Source organism: Squalius cephalus (assembly GCF_949319135.1).
Source record: "Squalius cephalus genome assembly, chromosome: 20".
Classification (NCBI taxonomy): domain Eukaryota; kingdom Metazoa; phylum Chordata; class Actinopteri; order Cypriniformes; family Leuciscidae; genus Squalius; species Squalius cephalus.
Window position 1 is genome coordinate 20,860,072 of NC_137141.1, and position 21,622 is coordinate 20,881,693.

A 21,622-nucleotide genomic window follows, 5' to 3' on the forward strand; every position below is an offset into this window, starting at 1 on the left:
TCATTCCTTTGGAGATCCTTTGATCCACGTCTCAGCAGTCACTCAAGAAATGATTCTGCACAAACAAACTAAATGTTGGGCCGTGTTCTGGCACTTTTTGTCTATTCAAACCGAGCTATTGAATCTAGAGGAAATGAGTCACCCACTGTTGCTTTCTGTTATGAAAATCAAACTTGAGAAGACAAGCTTAAGATTCAACAGGCCATCTGATCAGCTCCAAACAACATGTGCAGGATGATGTTGTAGGCCAGCAATCTGCCTAAATATGCTCTTGTTGATCTTCCATCTTGTGTGATGCATGCTTAAGCATTTCTGATTGCCCTTACTGATTGTAGATTACTGATACGCTGAAAACTCAATGGCTGCGTCCGAATACAGAGGTAGGACGGCAATAAGGCAGGTCTGAATCCAGTGATCGCTCTACTCAAGGTATCCTGTCTACTGAGATACCTTTATCTAATGGATTTTTGAAAACAGCATAGATGAATCATTTGCTGCCTTTGATATCCCACAATCCTGAGCATTCAATCCTGTGACAGTTCAGCTAAAAAATAAATATGGCATCTGACAATATGCGGGTGGTGGTCAGTTTGTTGTACATTTGCACAAAATGTAATTTTTTTACCTATATTTGTTATAGTTATAGTTATTAAATATTTGCTTAGTTATCACCAAAGCTCTCTCTATTTTGTTGTAGATCATTAAAACTTTACACTGCCTCTGAAGTTTGTCTGAAATCAGTTTTGTGAAGTATCTTCATGCGCAAACGCTGCCTTCATAGTCATGCCTGATTAAAGCAGCAAGGCAACAAATCAGCCGCCTAAGCTTTCGGAAGCAGCAAATGTCTCTGTTTCAAAACCTTGCACTTAAAGATATTAATAGTTTTATTCAACAAGGCCATATTACATTGCTCAGAAGGGACAGTAAAGACTTTTGCATTCTTACTTGAAAAATTATGTTTGTAAAAAATGCTGTTTTTCCTGAACTTTCTGTTCATCAAAGAACCCTTAATTTAATTTGTTCACAAAATATTAGGCAGCACAACTGTTTTCAACATTAATAATAAAAAATGTTTTTGAGCACTTATTCAGAATATTAGAATAATTTCTGAAGGATCAAGTGACAAAGAAAATCCAGCTTTAGCATTAATAATGTCTAAGTTAATACTTGTTCAAAACAATCACTTTAGCTTTGTACTATTTTTGGTTTATTTTGATAAATTAAATCATTCATTTTTGTACAAAAAATATATTGTCATTAAAGTAAGTTCATTTTAAATAATACAGAAACAAAATTATTCAAAAAAAAAGATTCTGAAAGCATTCTCTCAATAATTTAATAAAGCTTTACAGTAGTAGAAAATACAGATGATATTTTATTCACATGAAATGATTGATATCATATTTTTAAATACGATGATTTCATTATAAATATGGTGATTATCTCTAAGGTGAACACCCAATTTGATATATATTTACCATCTGAATCTTACCATGTTATGTCAACCAAAGGAAACGTCAGGCAGCTATTTATTATCATATTAATAGCCCCAACAGCAGGGGTGCCTTTTACCCCAAATACCATACTTTTACATATTCTTTCATTATAGAAAAACTGTTGCTTTAATTACCTTGAACAAAACTGAAGAAAAAAAAACAGATATAGACAATATTTTTTATCACTTCTCATTTGTTACATAAATCTTTTTAAAACATTTTTAAAAACATCAAATATTAGAGCAAATTAGCGCACAATCAACTTTGCATTGCTGTTAGCGTTCGCGTCAAGAATCAGCCAAATTAAAGACAAAATCAAAAGCGGTTAGTACTGAGAAGTACTAAAAGTACAAAAGAAAAGTACTGACCAGAATTTAAAAGAGGTTTGGGGTTTAAAAGAGGTTTGGGGTTTACTCCGGTGTGCCTTTAGCCCTGTTGTACCCTATATATATTTACCCAATATTGTCTCTGTTATGTTATTAATTATAGTAAACACATAAATAAAAGTCAGCACACCACAGCTCCAAAAATATATAGAGTCTGTCAATATATTTTATTTATGTTTTTAATTATAAAAATTGCATGCATATAATTTGTTTTTGTTTTTCCATTTTAAAAGGTATAAAATGTTGCAATATCTTTAGCCAATCCTTTTAGAACAACTTTGCAGTCTTACAAACAGTAAAATGCTGGAGGTTGGCTCACTATGTTTTGGAACAGATCGAATGCTACATTTTCCACTAAGGAAAGAACAGCAGCACATTCTGATGGAACAGTGCAGATTTGGCAGGGCAAGGGATGTCATGATGCAGTGACAACATATCAAAGCATGCTAAGCTTTTAGAGTGCATGCAAGCTGATCACTTAAAACAGCATCATTTATCTCTGCGTGGCCGAGACCCGCTGTTGGAAATCCCCAGAGAATATAGGAAGACTGTAAGAGGGTGCTGACGACACACAGCTAGCAGAAGCTCAGCAAAATGAAGAGATACACTGAGCTCATCACCAATCAGTGTTAAGATCATCAGTTCAGTACAGCACTGTAAAGTGCTGTGGTCTCGATTGGCACCATGAAATGAGTGCCACCCACTCATAATTGCTTTAGAGTCCTTTGCAATCTCCCAGTATATTTGTAATATGCTTAGATTTTTAACAACCTGCTGGGAACATTGAGAAAAGTTCATTGTGTTGGCAAATTAATGCATCGTTTTCCTTTTCTTTTTTAAAAAGATTCAAAATAACTTAATACGTGATACAGCTCTAATGAAACTCCCTGCAGAGATGAGCTTACACATGCTAAACATCTGCCCTCTGCAGTTTAACTGTGGAGGTTCAGATTGTGTTGTAGTTACAGCATGAGGCAGAGCCTTAGAAATGTCCCCCGCAGCAGCAGAGAAGGACTCACACCGTGCAATCCGAGGGAGACACATTGATTGTATTGATTTTCAGAGCTCAGAGCTCAAGCATCACCAACAGCAGCATCAAATCCGTCCCTGCGTCCTGAAGAGTCTCTTCACGCTCTGTAACTTCATCAGCAAGCACTCCAACCATCTTGTCTTACTAAGATCTCAGATTCGAATGAGCCTTGGTTTTGTCTGTTGGCTCTCCAGCAACTAAACAATAGCTGAATGGTAATCATTTGAGCTTTGCTTGTGTGGTCTGTTTCTTACTTGCCCAGCAGAATCTCACAGCAGAAATGTCACCACGATCTACATTGAGGGTTCAAGAATGTGTTTGTGTGCACATTTCTGCAGATCTCAGGAGATTGGAGTTGAGAGAGAGTGGGAGGAAGTGTGATTATATTCCTAGAGGGGAATAGCTACAGTGTGAATTGTGCGGGAAAGATTATTTAACTAATCCCAAACTCCGACAGACACAACCAGAGTTTGAAACTATTTTATTAACTGTTACTTTCACCATTTAGATTTTCTAATCAACTTGTTGGTGTGTCATTCAATCCTTCTTTCAGCCCTTAAAAGTCTTTCACCTCTGTTCACAGCTCGTACCGTTTGGACAAGTCAAGCCGGGACATGGTCAAATACCTCACCAATATCACAGCAGATTTAAGGTGAATATGAGCAGACACACACTTCGCTGCTCAAAACTTGCAAAGGTAGTGTAGACTTTGATGCATGCTTAGAAAATAAAAGTCATTAAATACAAGTTATTCGGTAAAGACAACTCAAAACTAATTTTATAACTCTTTATAAAACCTCTTTAAAGGTATTTTGAGTAACTTTTGTGAAATAGCATTACTCTTTTTTTTTTTCCTTTCCTCTGTCTTTCTCTTTTGGGGAGTCATGTGATGTTGTATTTTTTCTTGGTAGTATTGAGTATTGCACAGGTACAGTGGCTCATTAAGTAGCCTCTAATTTGCATTGTGCTTAATTTTCCTGTATTGATTGGATGCTTCAGCACAGCCAATCGAAATGCCATTTTTAGTTTGCATTGAATCAGAAAGAGAGGATGGCTGTAAATGAAATAGATAAATAATGTAAAAGTTGTTACATGATCCTTTATGTAGTAATCCTTAGTTGTTATTAAATGATAAGATAGACAGATAGATAGATAGATAGATAGATAGATAGATAGATAGATAGATAGATAATTCACTTTCTTTTTTATTACCTTCTCTTCCTTTCATTGTCATCTTCACTGCATGTCTCACTGCATAGTCAAAGCTACCATCTTCAGACCTCTAGGGAAATCCATCCCAGCATCACACTGGAACCATCTCCCAACTACAACTCGCCGAAGTTCCGCTCCAGGAACCAGAGCTACATGAGAGCGGTCAGCACCCTGAGCCAGGCCAGTTGCGTCAGCCAAGTCAGCCAGGTGAGAGTCACATCTGCTCGGCTTCACATAGCTTAAAGTAATCTAGGGTTTTTCACACTCGTCAACAGTGCAGAAAAATACAACACTTACGGAGGATTTAGGCCCCATTTTCCCATTTATATACAATATAGTGTTATCGTGTTTGTCTGTTTCTAAATAGCCAGATTTATCAGCCTCTAACATCTAAATCTCTCTGAAAGTAAAGTAATGTGGGTTGTATTGATTTGTCTTGAGGTCTTACAACATGGTTTTTATTTCTTCGGACCCTCATTTTGCACACACGCTCGCTCGCTCTGGATTTCTAAGCACCATCAGTGGCTTGCTGTGGTCATTAGAGGATAATTCCCTTTCAATGGAACTTGATGGCAATCTTGGATTTTAGAGATTGCTAAATGGGAATCTGATGGCTAGTAAGAATCCTATCAGGCAAGTTCAGCTTGACTAGATATATCGCTTTATCACAAAGATGCTCATCTCAGATTTTTCAAGTCGATCTAACCAGTTATTGCTCAGGAATGGGAAGGATTTAAAGAAAGCATTTCATTTCCTCCGTCTTCTGCAGGAAGACTTAATGTTTGATCTGCAGAGATTCTGCCGTGACAATATCACAATTTTTATCTCACGTACTGTACAGTCCTGTGTAGATAAGATTAGACTGAACACTGGGACTGAGGGATAAATATAGGCCTAACAGCAAATAAAGCCATGGAAATGGAAGAAAGCAGCCAGATGAAAAAAGTAAGGGTGGATGGTTAGAAGAAACATGCTGTGATATATTGACTTGGTTTTTCTGTTTCTGCAGGTGAGCGAGACCGAGGTTAATGGACAGTTTGAGTCGGTGTGTGAATCCGTGTTCAGCGAGGTGGAGTCTCAGGCAATGGATGCTTTGGACTTGCCGGGCTGTTTCAGGACACGCAGCCACAGTTACCTGCGAGCCATCCAGGCTGGATTCTCACAGGACGATGACTGCGTCCCCTCCATGACATCATCAACTGTAACCTCCACCATCAGGTCCACCACAGGTAAGTGGGCTTTCCTTGTGGATAACCATGCACACCTTTGTCTGGTCTCGGCTTGTGTTTGTCTCAAAGCAGGAGTTGTGGCAGTAGCAGTATTCCAGATAACTTACTTACTGTATTCAGTGACTTAGGTTTGCCTTCAACAATACAAAAATAGTTCAAAAGCTGTGAATGCTATATATATACAATTGATGGTTCTTTTGCTATTTACAATTTGACTCACATGTCCTATTAAAGTTAATGGCCAACTGATAAGTAACTTGATTTTACATAGTCTGATTCTGATCTTAAAAGCTTTAAGGCATACCTAAATCAGTTTTTATGAATACAGTTTCTGGTAATACAATTGTAACCTTCAAAACGATGAATGAGCAATTTAATTAAGAAAATGTCAGTTTGAAAACAAAAGCGTTTAGCTCAGTGATTACATAATTTCATGAATTTCATGAATATAAAATTTGCATGACTTAATTATTAAGAGCGTAAATGTTGAACCCTATGAAAGCATTGAAGAGTATGGTGTTTCCCAGTTAGATTCAGATCAGTGGGAAAGCTGTTCAAATGGTTATTTCTGAATGAATGCATCGTTTTACATGTAGCATGGCATGCATGCATGTGAACTGCTTACTGCAGAGTGATTGTTTTGTGTAAGGCTTCAAAACCCAGAGGTAAGTGCTGGTGTGCCTCAGAGCATAAGAATATGAACCCTATTGAATTCAATCCCCAAATATTGTGGCAAAAAATAAAATGGTGAAAAGTGAAACATCCAATTTTTTTTTTTGTAATATTGTGTCCAAATTAAGATATGACCTTTTTTATTCTTCCACTGTGTGTTTTGTCTCTCAAGATTTTCAATTTGGATCTCTACCTTGTCCTATTTTCTGCCTCAGTTGACTCTTGGCTAACAGACAGGGAGGGGGTGAAAAACAATGATGGAGACACAAGGTGGTGTGTATTGCGATCCCAAAATGTTTCTCAGTCGGATGATTGTCACTCTGTGGGCTTTCTGTTTCTCACTCTCGCACATCTCCTAGTCTCTACCTCTCTCTCTCTCTTTCCCTCTCACTTTCTCTTCCGGCTGTGGAAGCTGGTTTTAAACGTATCAGTTTTGAGTTCTCTCTCCCACAGGGTCCGCAACTGAAGCCGTGCTTGAGCGTTTGAGTTTTCAGGCGGTTTAAGGGTCAGTGGTGAAACAAGCCTCCTAAATAAATATAATTAAGTGTTATTGTGAATTAAGGCCAAAAGATTTTGACAGAAAATATGTAGTAAATATGCTCTAGCATTTTTTTTGCACTGCCTTCTCACTGAAATATGCTTGCAGTATAACGAGCAATATTGGCTTTCTCACAAAGGGAATCTCTTTAAAAACAGCTTAATTTGACTAAGTCCATTATAGTAAGTCTCATAAATATTTTGCAACAGTGACTGGGCAAGGAATATTTCAAAGAATACAATCACTGATCACAAAAATTGCGTGTGTTAAACTATTGATAAAGCAATGAGCTAATTTTTTGTTTGAATTTGGCTGTTTGTGTGTCGAGGTACCGGTTGAAGACAATGATTCCCCCAGTAAAGACCTGGTCAGTGGACCGCTCATGTTCAATAGGGTTCATACCTGCTTTGTTGAGACACACACACACAAAAAAAAAAAAGAAACGGAAAGCTTTTGCTCGCAATTGCCTCCTTTCAAGGCACAAAGCACAGACCTGCTCTGTCAGAGGGACCTGGTAATGCTCTATGAGATGCCGTTGTTATTATCCCCTGCAGGTGTCCTCAGGCTTCAGTTCTCTGTTTTGTGCTTTGAGAGATGAATATGCAAATAACGTATGGAGTGAGAAGGCAGAGTAATAACAGAGCTGTGAGTCAAAATGGGATCTGTTTGCTAGCGTGATCACAATAACTCACAATAACTAGCTCCCGTCACCTAAAAACAGGGAGTTGAGATTGCGTTTGTTGCATACTGAGCAAACCTCAAAACAATTTGTACAATTTTACAAAGCCCTTCCATTTAAAGTGTGTACATACTTCTCTTTTTCTTATAAATAATTAATTCCCATATCCCTGCAATGGACTGTTAACATTTTTATCTGACCTGTGTGATAACATCATTCACACAAAAAAGATTTAACCCTGATCTGGCCTGAAACTGATTTTGGCTCACACATGTTTGGTTGAACTCTAAATGGAGCCTGCAAACAGCACAAATCCCCAGCTGGCCTCACCACTGGGCACATTATATACACTGGCATTTTTATATTTTTCTTCCAGAGGGAAATGATGTGCTGGAGGGCACTGGTTTGCTTAATGAGGACAATTTACTCAGCGAGGGGCCAGACTTAACCTCCATGGCCTGTGGGGATACAGGCTTCCGTGGGAGAGGAGATGAATCCAGCACCCTTTATGGTAATAGCTCACCCACCACGTCTCCCTCGTTACCCCCGCTGAAAACGAGTGCACCCATCAGGCCGCGCCCTGTTCAGTCAAGTGTCCAGGAGACGGCAGATCTAGCCCTGGCCATCAGCCAGCAGTGGAGGGATGATGTGTCAGCCATGCGTAAGGAGTTAGCCGATCTCAGAAAAGATCTGTGCACAGAGCTCAGAGCCTTTAACATGAACTTTTCCACCTTTACGCAACATTACAGCACCTGGTCACCGAGCTGGGTAAGAGAAACCCAGACAGCTGCTCCTCAAGTGTCTGTCAGCACCCAGGCAGGAAGCAAGACACTGGTGCGACAGAACACGGCAGACGCAGCGGTTAACTGCCCCTCACCAGTTGATCCCAATGTTTTTTCCATGTCTCCCTCAGAACCTGCAGATAAAAATGTCCTGCACGTCTCGGCCTCTTCACCATTTTTTCAAACTGACCCCAACTCTGAATTAGCAGAGATTGATGACCCTACTTTTGCTAATCTTACCCCTCCAGATCCTGTTGATGTGGCGTCACTTTGTTGGCCTGATCTAGATTCGGACTCAATGACTCCTCCAGATCCCCCAGAACCAGTGCCAGAGGTAGAACCGTATTGCTTTACGAAGTCATCAACTCCTGAGCATGTGGAATCCATTGTTTTAGACTTCACAAATGTAGAACTAGTGAACCTGGCCAGTTTGCAGTGGCCTAAACTGGATCCGGATTATACTGGCTCTCCACCCCAAGAATCTCTTGATCGGCCCTGTCAAGAATCTCCGGAACAACCTGGTCCATATACAGTGGACCTTGGTAGAACGTCTACACAGGAACAGTCAGTTCTAGAATCCATGCAACCATTATTGTTGAGTCATACAGATGAAGAACCTATGGACTTCACATCACTAGAGTTGGACTCTGTTGTCCTGAGTCCAATGACCCCAGATTCTATGAATCTTCATGACTTAAAATGGCCAAGTTTAGAATCTCTTGAGCTCAATGTTTCTGGCTCTCAAAGCCCAGGTCCTGTAGATCTGGCTCTGCCAAATCCTCCAACCCCAGAAACTGTCTATGAATATTCCTGTGAGTCTACAGAACAAGAACCACCCTTTCCAGAACTACTGGACACCATTTATCTCCAACCTGCCACTCCAGAGCCTGAATCCCGAACAGAGTCTGACATATCAAACCCAACAAGTCCTGAACCTCATTTTCCTACTTGTCAAAAGCCAGCTGCACATGAACTAGACACTCAGGCTCTTGTTTTGTGGTCCAAAAAGGAAACATTCATGGTTTTTGCTGAAGAAGGTAGTGCCATTAACATCCCAGAGTCCTACTCTGAAGAAGAAGAAGGCCAGAATGTTGATTCTCCTTACCCAATGATGAATTTCCCAATACATCCAGACACTGTGGAATCAGCTCACCTGGAGTCTGAGACTCTCTACTCTGCCGTTCTGTGCTCAGTTGAGTCAGATACGTTTGATCCCGAAGTCACTAGCATGGATGAACCAACGTCACATGAGCTGAATCCACCTGGACTTGCTACCATAGACCCAGCGACTGTGCACCCCTTCAATTTATCCCTGTTGGAGCTCCAGTCAGCTTTAGATGTATCTAAGAGCGAAACAAGTGATAATGGGTCACCAAAGGGAACAGCAGCCATAAGCAGCCCTTCTCATTCACTATCCGGTAGGGATTTCCTATGGATTCGATGGCAGCGGAAAGCACGTGGCCGGCAGCCAATGTCACGGAGTGCCAGTATGGAAATTTACCACAAGAAATACTCAAACAATTCAGTGATGTCTTATATGTCACTGTCACTCTGAGCTCACCAAAAAGTGCATGGAGCTACACGGGGTGTGCAATAGAAAATCATATATAATATTTATAGACAGAATGTAAGACTGTTAGGTTATGTAGCAAGATGTTTACAGGTCTGTCTCCCCCAATGTGTGTGTGATTATATAAGAGAGAATGCGAAGTAGAGAGTGTTAAAAGGGAAAAAGTAGAAAGGATAAGACATTGTTACAATTAAGGCGTGGATGAAGTCATGAGAGGGGTTGTAGCTAAAATATGTCTGATGACAGCAGTGGGACTGCATTAGTGTACTTCAGATATTCAGCACCTATTTATACTGCAAAACTGGTGAGTCACCTTGAACTTCACTCCTCTCCAGGGACACTCTCTGGCTTTACAGAGACTGAAATGTATTTTAGTAAATACTGTGATTGTTTTTTGGCAGAGAACGAAGATTTCCAGTCAAGACTCTCTCTCCAATGAACTTTAGAAATACAGAGTAAACTGTAAAATAAATCTCTGTATGAACTGGTCCCGGTTAAACCAGAAATTTGTTCCTTGGTCATGCTCTGAGAGGATGGGGGGTAGGGAGAATACTTTTTCAGATGGAACAAAACAGAGTATAAAGTGGATGTCGACCAAAGACCTGAAACAACTGCATATCGCTTGTATACATCTTAAGGATTTTAATAATCTTTTTTTTCTCTGAATGTAATATAGTGGTTGTTTCTCTGGTATGAATGATGGCATCCTTTATTCCATTTTACTCAATGTCTTCAGAGCCAAAGTCTCACTGTTAAAGTGGAGGACAGATTAGTACTGTGAAATTTTCAAAGATACAACGTCTATGTTACGAAACTCTGTGAAAGTGACTACTGTTTCTTTTCTTTTTTTTCTTTGTTTTTGCTCAAATCTTATAGAGATCTGGTGGGAAATAGGACATGTTGAATGTGATATTTTTGGATTCTCTTTCTGGGCATATTCATAATATGTGGAAATATATCAGATATTAATATTAAATGGATATTTCTTTAGGTGAATTACATTTAAGGAATTTGGTTACTGATGTTTGACGCTCTGTTAATCTGCTGGGATTACATGAACATGGGATGTGTAAAAATGGGATATAGATCTGCAGACCACAAAATTGCATATGGGTAAGGAATGAAGACCTGTGGTATAAACACGCACTTTGAGGTAACTGGTATACTTGTACAGTTAGTTGTAACCTTTTAAACAAAATTAATTATCTTACAAATCGATGCTAATCTTGCAAATCCACACCTATTATTATAAATGAGATACAAAATACTGTGCGTCCTTATTATTTCCACATATAATATATTCCCCAGTGATTCCGTGTATTATTTTAAATGTACAGCCTATTGTATCCAGTGATCTTTCCTGCAAATATGAATAACATGACACACGCAGGTCTCATTAACTGCTATGAGAGCTCCCCATCTTTAAAATAAGATGCCAGTTTATTTGTGCCGATATGGTGACTGAAGCTGTTAATGTCAAATCAGCAGTCTGTTTGTATTATTAAGAATATTATGTACATGTATGCGAGGGAATATCAGGGTCCTGAAGAAAATACAAAAGGCAATCTCTAACAATTAAGATTTGGTTTGTATCGACAAATGTAATGCAATGACCTTGTATCTGACAATCAGAGGAAATTTTGAAGCCGGATACAGAGTCAAATTATTAGCATTCTAATTATTAGCAACAGTTTACATCTAATTAGTATGACAGAGTCATACTAAAACCGAAGTAGTTCTTGAAGTAGTTAATGTAGTTGAGATTGCAGTTTTACATTATTAGTAGTAGTGAAAAGTATTTTTTAATCAAGTGGTTGTAGCTAATGCATCTAATTATGTTTAAATTTATTTGCTTGTTTATTTATTTAAAGCCTGGACTTTCAGGGCTCTCTGCTTTTTGTTAGTCAGCCAGCCAACTGACAGACATTTACAGTGAGTTTTGAGAACAGTGCAAATATTGGGTGGTTTTAAAAGCTTATAAAGACTTTAAATGTGTTTCCCTACAAATTAAATTTGGCAACATATCTTTAATCTGTAAATATTCAATGTTAGAATGGAAATCTTGGCTAATTCCCAGTTCGCATACCACAACTATGTATACAGTATGGTCAAAAATGGTCTTAATACAGCATCAAAGAGTTATTACAAACGCCGACCACGATTTTCTTGTGTAGCGCAACAGGATGTGGGAAATATGAACCTACAAAGCACAGGCAGATGCATATTTTGAACATTCACTAGAAATAGTATGCAATTTTGTGATTCAGTGGACACTAATCTTTATCTTATATACTATATCGTACAATTAGCATGCGTATTGGGATTTAGCCATTGCTAACAGGTCTTCCTTTATTCATACCGGAGCTCTCAGGCCTTATTTTAAGCATTGTCCACACATTGCCCTCTGCTGTGCTGGAGAGCTATATCTTAAGTAATAAAAGTGGGTTTTACATACATATCTAGAACAGACCCACAGGTGCTTAAAGTGCAGGACAAAACTGACTGTAGCAAAACAAATAAACACATTAAGATGCTCATTGGTCCCATCCCCACTATATTAAGTCATTGCAAGTCTTTTCAGTGGGTTGGAAATACCTGACAGAGCCTTATGGGTCATTTAAGTGTAGTAAAAGCAGTGTTTCTTTGAGGGGTTTCCTGGTACTGCACATTTCATTGGCTGCTTGTGCATTGTGTGCCTTGTCTGGCTCATGAATGTGGGCTTTTAACCACCCAGCCTCAATATTGTTGTGCCACTGTGATTTTTTCTTCTTTTTCTTAATGGCTTCAAAATTTCAGAATGAAACCATCTGGACTTTAAGGTTTCGAATATTAACCACAGAGATCTTGAAGCCTGAAAAACCATGTGAAAACGAGCCTCTTTATCTCTCTGTATCTTCACTTCTGTCAGCTGATTGTTGGTTTTACTGAGATCAACTTAAATGTCTGCAATCATGATGATCTGTAACTAAGTGAATGTTATTAATTTCATTAAATAATAAAACAAGAACTTTTACATCAGAACATCAACTGTTTTAGGCCGTTGCATAGTGGACTCTGAACCAGGGGTGTTTTTAAACACTTTGTTGTAAGCTACAGTACCTCTCTCTGCTCAGTTCTCACATGTACGCATCCTTTTGTTTGTAAGCCTTATTATACTACTTGATCTGATGTAATAATAATATTCATTTCCTATAATAAAGGCCCTGCAGGTAGACAAGTTTATAGCTGATCAAATTACCACAAGCAGTAACACTTTAGATGTCATTGCAAATAATTCAATGTGACGTTACACAAAAGAACAAGTGATCAGAAGGTTCTGGAAGCAGCACTGAACTCATGCAGTTTTCATGAGATTGCAGCATTCAGTTTCAACATTATGATTTCATTTCTAAACTTTTTAGCTTTCTGACTAAAACACAGATGTTTAGTTTAGGTTGAAGTGACTTGTTTTTTTGTTGTTGTTGTTTTTTTAGTGGTTTTGGGTCTGATGTATGTGGTCTCTTAAATACACAGTGGAAGATTTTTTTATTATTATTATTATTCAAAAGATGATCACTTTTCATCAGGTGTTTTGTTATTAATTTTTATTTTCTAACTGTAAACTACCTCTGTTTAAATCAAATCCCATGATGCAAAATTCAGTTTTAATGTATGTGTACTGAGCTCAAAATGTCCTATGTATGTATGTATGTATGTATGTGTGCACTGTATGTTTGTGTCTGTATGTCTGTGTGTGAGTGTGGTCTGGCTTCAAAAGGTTTATGTGTATGTTTGCTTATAGGAATTCAGTTCCATCTCCCTTCTTCAGGCAGTGTCGACCGTCCTTCCCAACAGCCACCAGGTACAGACACCACTCATCTTTACATTATAGCTTTAACTCAGCATATTCATCCTTCAGTAGGGTTCATGTTCAAGTACCTGCATCAACATAATTAAATACTGTATATCATTGTGCCTATTCTGAATTTTAAAACAGCCTTTGTTTAAGAGTTATAAGCCACAAACCAAACTAACTAGCTAAGAGATGAATCACAGCATTACAAACGTAAATTTGAAGCAAAAATTAAATAAAAAAAAGTCTTTAATGAGGGAAAGACTTATAATCCCATGAATTATTATGAATGATATAAACCTTGGATAAATATAAAAACTTTTGATTTAAAGATGTTGATTATGTAAAGAAATAATAAATGTTTAGACAAATATTTTAGTAGTTTAGGAGCATAAAGATAGACTATGCCATTCATGGTGCCAAAACAATTAGTCAAAATAATTCTTGGGAGTGTTCCCACACACTTCCATGAAGAATTATTTTGGCAAGATTTGTTTGTCTCAGTTCTCTTGATTGGTGGAAAATTTCTGGTGGATTTTCTTGCAGGATCATGGGTTATATAGTTTTTCACCAGGAATCATTTAATAATCAATCAATTATTATTTTTCTTTTATTGCGGACTGATGGCTTCAAAACAAAAACAAAAAATCCACTGCCCAAAATTTTTTTTTTCCTTCCGGGACCCGACTGTTGCACTCTACAGACTATTGATAAGAATGTTCAGCATTCATATTCTAACTGTCAGTGATGTCGCTGTGGTATTTGCATACAGAATTGTGATTGGTTTAATTTCTTCACATCTATTTGGATACTGAATTGTGATTGGTCAGGTCTCCCTTGCCTAAATTTCACCATTTACAGCTGTCTAATGATTCTTGAGTGCATCGAACTTAAAACAAGATGAGTGTCACTAACTTTAACACTGTTCTTTTGCAACCTTGTAATCACTAGTTTAGTCAGTGTGAAGCACTCTCACAAACTCGTTCTCTCTCATTTCCCCCTTCCTCCCTTCCTCTCTCTTCGTAACGATGAAAGCACGGTGTCATCACTCTTAGCTCATTTGATAAAACAGGCAGCACAGAGAGAGTTATGAGTCCCTGTTGCGTTATTTGTTTGGCTGTAACATCTATTTTTGTACCAGTGCTGCTGAATCACTCTGCTCCCTCCTTCTCCTCCTTTCTCATTCATTCTTGGCCCTTCAAACTCTCTCTCTCTCTCTCTCTCTCTCTCTCTCTCTCTCTCTCTCTCTCTCTCTCTCGCTCCCTCGCTCTCTCTTCCACTACCACTTTGTTACGATCCATCTTTCTCTTTCAATCTCTCCTTATCTCTCTTTCATTTAAGCAGTCTTTCTGATTCAGTTGTTCACATGACCTTTCTGTGAGTTTTTAAAGCTGGCTGATGTGATGAGACGTGGTTTAGCAGGGTTTAATACATTTTGTTCAGGATTCTTTGATGAATACATTTTAAATGTCTTTTCTGTCAATTTCTTTCAAAAAACAAAGAAAGGAAAACAAAAACATACTGACCCCAAACTTTTGAATGGTTGCGCATATTTCATTTTCTCCTCGAAACACTTAACTCAATTAGAGGACACATCCAAATCAAAGATCCATTTATCTGCCTGGTCCAGCTGTGTGGATTAGAGCAGAAAAAGATTTGTGGATAACCTTTTGCTCATCAGAACGCATGACAGGGTTCACAGTCTGTTTACAAGAGTAATCAGAGTGCCATTTCTCACTGTTTTTCTCCCATTAATGAAGAGGGAGTTTTTGTTATAATTATGTATATATATAACTAGCTATAATTAAGTCAGTAGGCTCATGACACATTTTCTTCATTTTGAATGAGTTATCAGCGCTAAAGATTTTTGTACTACAATATGTTCAATATTCAGAATATTGCCGATTAATTTGGTGTTGGCCGTTTCTTAAAGTTTTACATTTGGTCTACCTCCGATCTTGAATATTTCGTACCATCATGTTGATATACAGGAGATATTTGACTTTAAACCTCTCCCTCTAACAGCGGTCACCTACACACCCAGTACACCCACCTATAAGAGGACCCCTCCACCCGTGCCCCCTCGTTCCACCTCGAAACCCCTCATCTCCATCACAGCGCAGAGCAGCACAGAGTCCACGCAGGATGCCTACCACGAGGGACAGCTGGCCAGAGGTGGACAGTGCTATTGTAGTGTTATTTATTATCAGCTTTAATTTTAATTTTTAGTAATTTTGTTGTGTGATTTTATGTTTTTTCATAGCTTTTAATTTTTTTAAATTGTATTTTTAGTACTTCAACTTAAATGTATTTAATTTTGTTGCCAAGGCAGCATTTCTATTTTTATGGGTTTTTTTTAAGTTTAAGTTTTTCATCTAATATTTTATTTTAGCTTTATTTCAGTTACCCGAATACAAATTTTAATAGTTTTAGTTTTAGTTTACATTAACAACTCTGTATTATAACAACTAAATAATACCATACTTTTGACTATGCAAACAATGAGGGAACGTCCAGGTTTAATACCAACCTGGCATGAAACTCTAGATGGTGCAGGCTGATAGGTCCTTAACTAATTTGGTAGGGATCACATCGTTATCTACATAGCGCAGCTGATTGGTTGCTGTTGCATCAGCGGCCAATGAGCTACGGCTCAACATTCAAATACGAGTAGTGTTTGCAAGTCTGCAGCGTGCTTTCAGAAACCCTCCACCTTCCCCAGCTCCACCTGTATAGATCTGCTGCGGTGGCTATGTCATGTATCTTACATGCTCACACAGCAGCATGTTTGTGAAAGTATTGGCAGTAGCAAGTCTCAGTACTTCCTCTGCAGCATCAGCAGTGTGGCAGATCTATACCGCCAAGACCAAATACATTAACATTACCATATCCATTACCATTACCATGCCAATCTCTCTGAGAGTTGCCATGATAGAAATACAAGTTAAGCTCAATCGACAGCATTTGTGGAGTAATGTTGATCACCACACAAAACAATTCCACCCACCCCTTGCTTTAAAAAAACAAACAAACAAACATGGGTATAGTTGGTTATAGTGAGGCATTTGTAATATATAAAGCAAAAAGGCAAATTTTGGGAAACTGTGAAGCTTTATAATTTAATAAAAGCACTTACATTAAAATTTGAGCTGTAATGTTCTTATCATTTTTGGTTTTTAGCCTTTATGTTGTTAATGTTAATGTAAAGGCTAGTAAGCGATTTCCTTCATACTAAAATCAAAAAAAAAATTCACTAATATATTTCTTTAATTTTTATGGAATTTTCCTTTAATTCTGAACATTGCATCATTCACAACCTCACTGTCTCTTTATATGTCCTCAAAATAACACCATCTTCTCTTTATGCTTATCCCACAGGCCTCTGGGGTTCTGATGGGTTGAGTCTGAGTTTGGGTCGAGCACTTTATAACTCCACTGACAGTCTGGACAGCGCCAAGGCCGTCACTATTGCCATGGAAGCGGCTGCCATGGCGATGTCAGGAAAGAGACACCCCTCCACAGACAGCCACAGCTCAGTAATGACCTGTGATAAAGCTGTGCTGGTGTCCAGGGCGGAAGAGTACCTAAAAACACCAAGGTCTTCAATAGGAATACAGGTGAAGTGTGTGATTTTCAAAATATCTTCTTTTGTGTTCCACAGAAGAAAGTAAAACTGACACGACAAAGCGACTGTTTCAAATCCATTTGTCCTTCCTATGAGAAGTATTGCGAGTGCTTGGGGTACGTCATACATAGAACGAGGCATCAGTTTACTGTCGGGGATTTGTTGCGCTGCGTCGCATCCAGTGTAGGCAACATCACTGATTATAATGGGTTCGATAGTCGACTCTTTTGTCTCGTCGCATTGTGCCGCTCACGTCCGGAGTAGACACGGTGTAGATGTAGTAGAGTAGAGTAGACAAGTCATACAGGTTTGGAACTTTCATTTTTCATTGGAATTATCATTTTTTAGTGAAATATATATCATATATATATATACATACAGTGTTTATATATTATATATACATTATAAAAGCTTTATCTTTTCCCTGTTTAATATTCAGACAACCACAGGTAAGCCATTCATAGGTTAATTTCATTGAGAAGTCTATAGTTGGTCTTGAAACATTTCTCTCAGCCCGACAACAGCAATATTGGCTTAACCAATAGCATGAGTTTTGGGGGCGGGGCTCCCCATTTTGTTGACCAATGGGAAATGGAGGGTGTTTGGAAAACCTGTTTGCAGACAGTCATTGTTTTTTGTTTGTTTCTTTTTTGCAGTTCTTCTCAGTGACTTCAGCTTTAACTGGTCTGAATAGAAAGCTGCCTTTTCTTACCACTTCTCTGCTGTTTTGAGCTCCCGTCTGTCTGTTGCGAGCAAAATATTCTTGAATGTGCTGACTAATGATAAATGTAACCCACAAGCACTCATGCAAACTGAATCTTACCTAACCAAAGCAATGTAGGTTATTTTGAAGTCCAAACCCTGAAGTATATACAAACCCATACACCTCCAGTCTGTGTTGTCATGCTAAAAATAGCTTCCTGTGAGTCATCATACCGCAATCCATTAATTAACATTCAACTCAGGCTTCAGTGAATGGGCTCTCCCTCTCTCTTCTTCCCTTAATCTCCCTATTTCCCCATCTCTATCTCTTTCGTCCTCCCTCCCTTTCTCTCTTGCTGTCTCTCGCCAGCAGTTATCTGACTTTGCCTTGTGAATATCTGTGTTGAGATCATGTCCTAATAATGTTAAATGGGTTTGCCTCCCTCAGCCTTTTGGTGCATCTGTTCTCCATTCATTGTCCACACTGCCCCCTAGAGGTTATGCTTAGAGGGAGCACAATTAACTGCCAATGGGGGTGAATTGAGTCCATAAATATTTATTACCGAGCATGAAACAGAATTTTGCATTATTATTTTTATAATAAAATATGTTTGCCCGCCAGACTGCAATTATTTAGCTGTTTTCCTTGCATATACAGCACAAGTCTCTGTCACTCACTGCACAAGACGAGCCAGTCTCTGTTGTTCAATGGCCCTGTCCCAAAAGGAACACTAAGCCCTAGCAATCTTCCTTCGAGTCCACACTTTCGAAGTCTGCGGGTTTCGCGGGCTCTGGAAAAGTGCGTATCGAAGGCGCATATTGGCAAAGGGGGCGCTCGAAAGCACCCTTCTGAAACCTAAAATGACAAACGGTACACCCTTCAGTCTTGTGGACTTAACATACATACATGCATACGTGACGGCCATTGTAAGTTCACAAGAGTGCAAGTGGGACAGGGCCATTGAAACAAAATCTGTTACAAAAACAGCTGTTTTTTTAATTGGAGGAATATCCCACATAGTTCTGGAGAACAACTACATTTATAGTTTTTTTTTTTGGCAGTTTCTCACCATGAAAATAGTTAAACAAACTAAAACTAAACTAAGTTTAAGTTTACAAAACTAAAAACTTATGTTGGTAAATTTTCTACTATGGTAAAAGCGATTGAAAGATTTCGAGTCACAACAGATTGACTTTATTAGTTTACATGTCTTTGATTTGAGTTGATTTAATACGTCTGGATTTAATCATGCATCGTGTTGCATTTTCTAAATAAAGTGACCAGCCCGTGGTTTATTTACCAATTTTTTCTCTCCAAAACCAATCTTTAATTAAACATGGCACTTGCCAAGCTTTAAACTTGAATCCTGGTTATGTTGTGAGTACACTGGTCAATATGCTCTATTAAACTGCACGTCATATAAGTGAGAATGTGATGTGTGTAATTTGACATTCTAACTTAATGTACGGAGACAAATCTAAGTAAGCCATTCATCGGTTGATTTCTGTGAAGACTGTAAACAAAGTGTCTCTATGGCACTTTTGACTTGACGTAGTAAAATTTGATCAACCAATGGTGTGATTTTGGGGTATGACTACCTGTTTAGTTGAACGACGTGTGATAGACTGGTGTAGAATTTAGAAATACCACACTAAACGTCAATATTATGTGAATATTTTTCAGATTGTGCAGAGAGGAAAATCTTGGTGTATCCTTTCTGGTAGATGCAGAGGGGTTGTAGTTTGTGAGCTGTGTTGGTTTGTGCCATGAAAGTGGTCAGATCTACAGGGAAAGAAAGCAGACGTCAGTTGTCATCTCCCTTTTTCATCCTGCCTGACTGAAACTCATTTCCCCGGCCAGTCTACTGATGATAATCCACTATTTCCTGATTCCTAGTTTGAAATCATTCCTTCCTAGCTGGAAATCATTCAATTTATTCAAAATTCACTTTGCGTTGACTCATTCCTATCATTTAGTAAAGGAATATATCACCCAATAATGAAAACTGAGCCATTATTTACTCAGCCTCTTGTCACGACAAATCCATACTTTTACTTTTTGGTGGAGCATCAAAAGTAAATCGCTTTTTTGTGCATTAACTTTTGATGAAAAATAGCCTTTAGATTTTGTCCAAATGTCTTCGACATATTAATTCATTTTAGGCCGTTTTATTCTGACAAAAATGGCATCTAATTATACAGTAGTTGACTATTTAATGAATGAGGCATTTATATAGCACTTTACTGTTCACCCAAAGCATTTTACAGTCAAATGAGGGTGTCTCTCCTCAACCACCCACCAGTGTGTAGCATCCACTTGGATGATGCGACGGCAGCCACAGAACAGGGGTTTCACCCCTACTCTTTACGAGAAGTGCCATAGGATTTTTAATGACCACAGAGAGCCAGGACCTGGGTTTAATGTCTCTTCCGTAGGACTGTGCTTGGTACAGTATAGTGTCCCCGGCACCCCCTGCTGGCCTCACTAACACCTCCTCCAGGGTCAACCCATGGAGCAACTGCCTCCATCCAATCAACAACTGATGGATTATTATTTTATTTTTTTGATAAGCCGTTTTACTCAGATCTACATCACAATATGGATGAAAAGATCTGTTGCTACTTCTGTGACATCGCAACTTTACTTGTTTATCGACAAAATTAACACTGATTCCAAGTCACCTGAAGCCCCACAATTGCTTTCTTGTCATTTTCTTCCTCACATAAAGTTATCAAATGACTTCAGAAGACATTGAATATAGTGCATGAGTCATACGAACTGCTTTTATGGTGCTTTTTTGTCCTTTTTTACTTTGACACTGACAGCCCCTGGATACTGTCAACCCTTTGCACCTTTACCACACCAGTTTTGAGATTTGTTTAATTGTGACGCAATGAATGAAGTGACACTCCAGAGTGCTGCAGTCCAAAATACAGTTTTGTATCTATGAAGCAACCGAGACCACAGTGTGCTCTACCTCACACATTATCAAACAGTGGAGGGAAGCACTGCTCACCTAGCCGTAATCCCTATGGAGTGAATTGTGTCTGATGAAACCTCATACCCTGACCCTCGTTCTTTCATGCCTGACAGTCTGACTCACTCAAACAGAATTCCTGTGCTCAGCCTTCCTGCTTTTTGACGTTCTCAGTGGTCAGACCGTTAGATCAGGGACAGCTGATTTGTCTGATCTGTGATGTGAATCATCTTGTTCTCTGATTGTGAGGTCACCCTTCCCTTCCTGTCCTTCTCCAGCGCTTGTGTGAGTCACACTTTCTTCAGATGGTCTGATGTTCTTAGTAGTGACAGACACTTCTAAGCAACATACATCTTTTTTGAGATACCTGAAAGATTGACCTTCAGTTTGTTATTACAGTTATTCAAGTTATTACAGAATGTCTTTTTAGCTAATTCAACGTATTTACCATCTCAGGAATGTATTATAACTGCCTACAGGTCATTTTAATTGTCATTTAGTAATAATTGTTAGATATAACTGCTTACGTATTTAAAATAAAATCAATAATACATACTACTGCTCAAATGTTTGGGGTTGGTAAGAGTGTTTCTTCTGCTCACCAAAGGCTGCATTTGGTCAAAATACAGTAAAAACATTGTGAAATATTACAATTTTAAAATAACAAGTTGAATTTTCAGTGTCACATGATCCTTCAGAAATCATTCTAATATGCTGATTTGGTGCTTAAGAAACATTTCTTATGAACAGTTGTGCTGCTTAATATTTTTGTAAACGTTTTTTGTGAAAAACATGATACAGTCACATTCTTTTATGAATAGAAAGTTCTAAAGAACAGCATTTATTTGAAATTGGCCTTTTTTGTATCAATTTAAAAGTCTTTAGTCTCAA

General features: G+C 38.4%; 1 protein-coding gene across 5 annotated transcripts in view; it reads left to right on the top strand.

Moving 5' to 3' along the window:
- Positions 1-21,622, top strand: part of dlgap2a (discs, large homolog-associated protein 2a) — a 147,807-nt gene that overhangs the window by 119,770 nt on the left and 6,415 nt on the right. For 4 of the 5 annotated variants that reach the window (XM_079852747.1, XM_079852748.1, XM_079852750.1 and 1 more), the window contains 4 exons: positions 3,496-3,564; positions 4,172-4,331; positions 5,134-5,353; positions 7,619-9,925. In XM_079852747.1, the coding sequence (XP_079708873.1) occupies positions 3,496-3,564; positions 4,172-4,331; positions 5,134-5,353; positions 7,619-9,579 (2,410 nt within the window). In that variant the 3' untranslated portion in view covers positions 9,580-9,925. Of the gene's footprint in view, positions 1-3,495; positions 3,565-4,171; positions 4,332-5,133; positions 5,354-7,618; positions 9,926-13,375; positions 13,436-15,451; positions 15,602-16,804; positions 17,044-21,622 lie in introns of those variants that run through there. The other variant, XM_079852751.1, reaches the window with a different exon arrangement.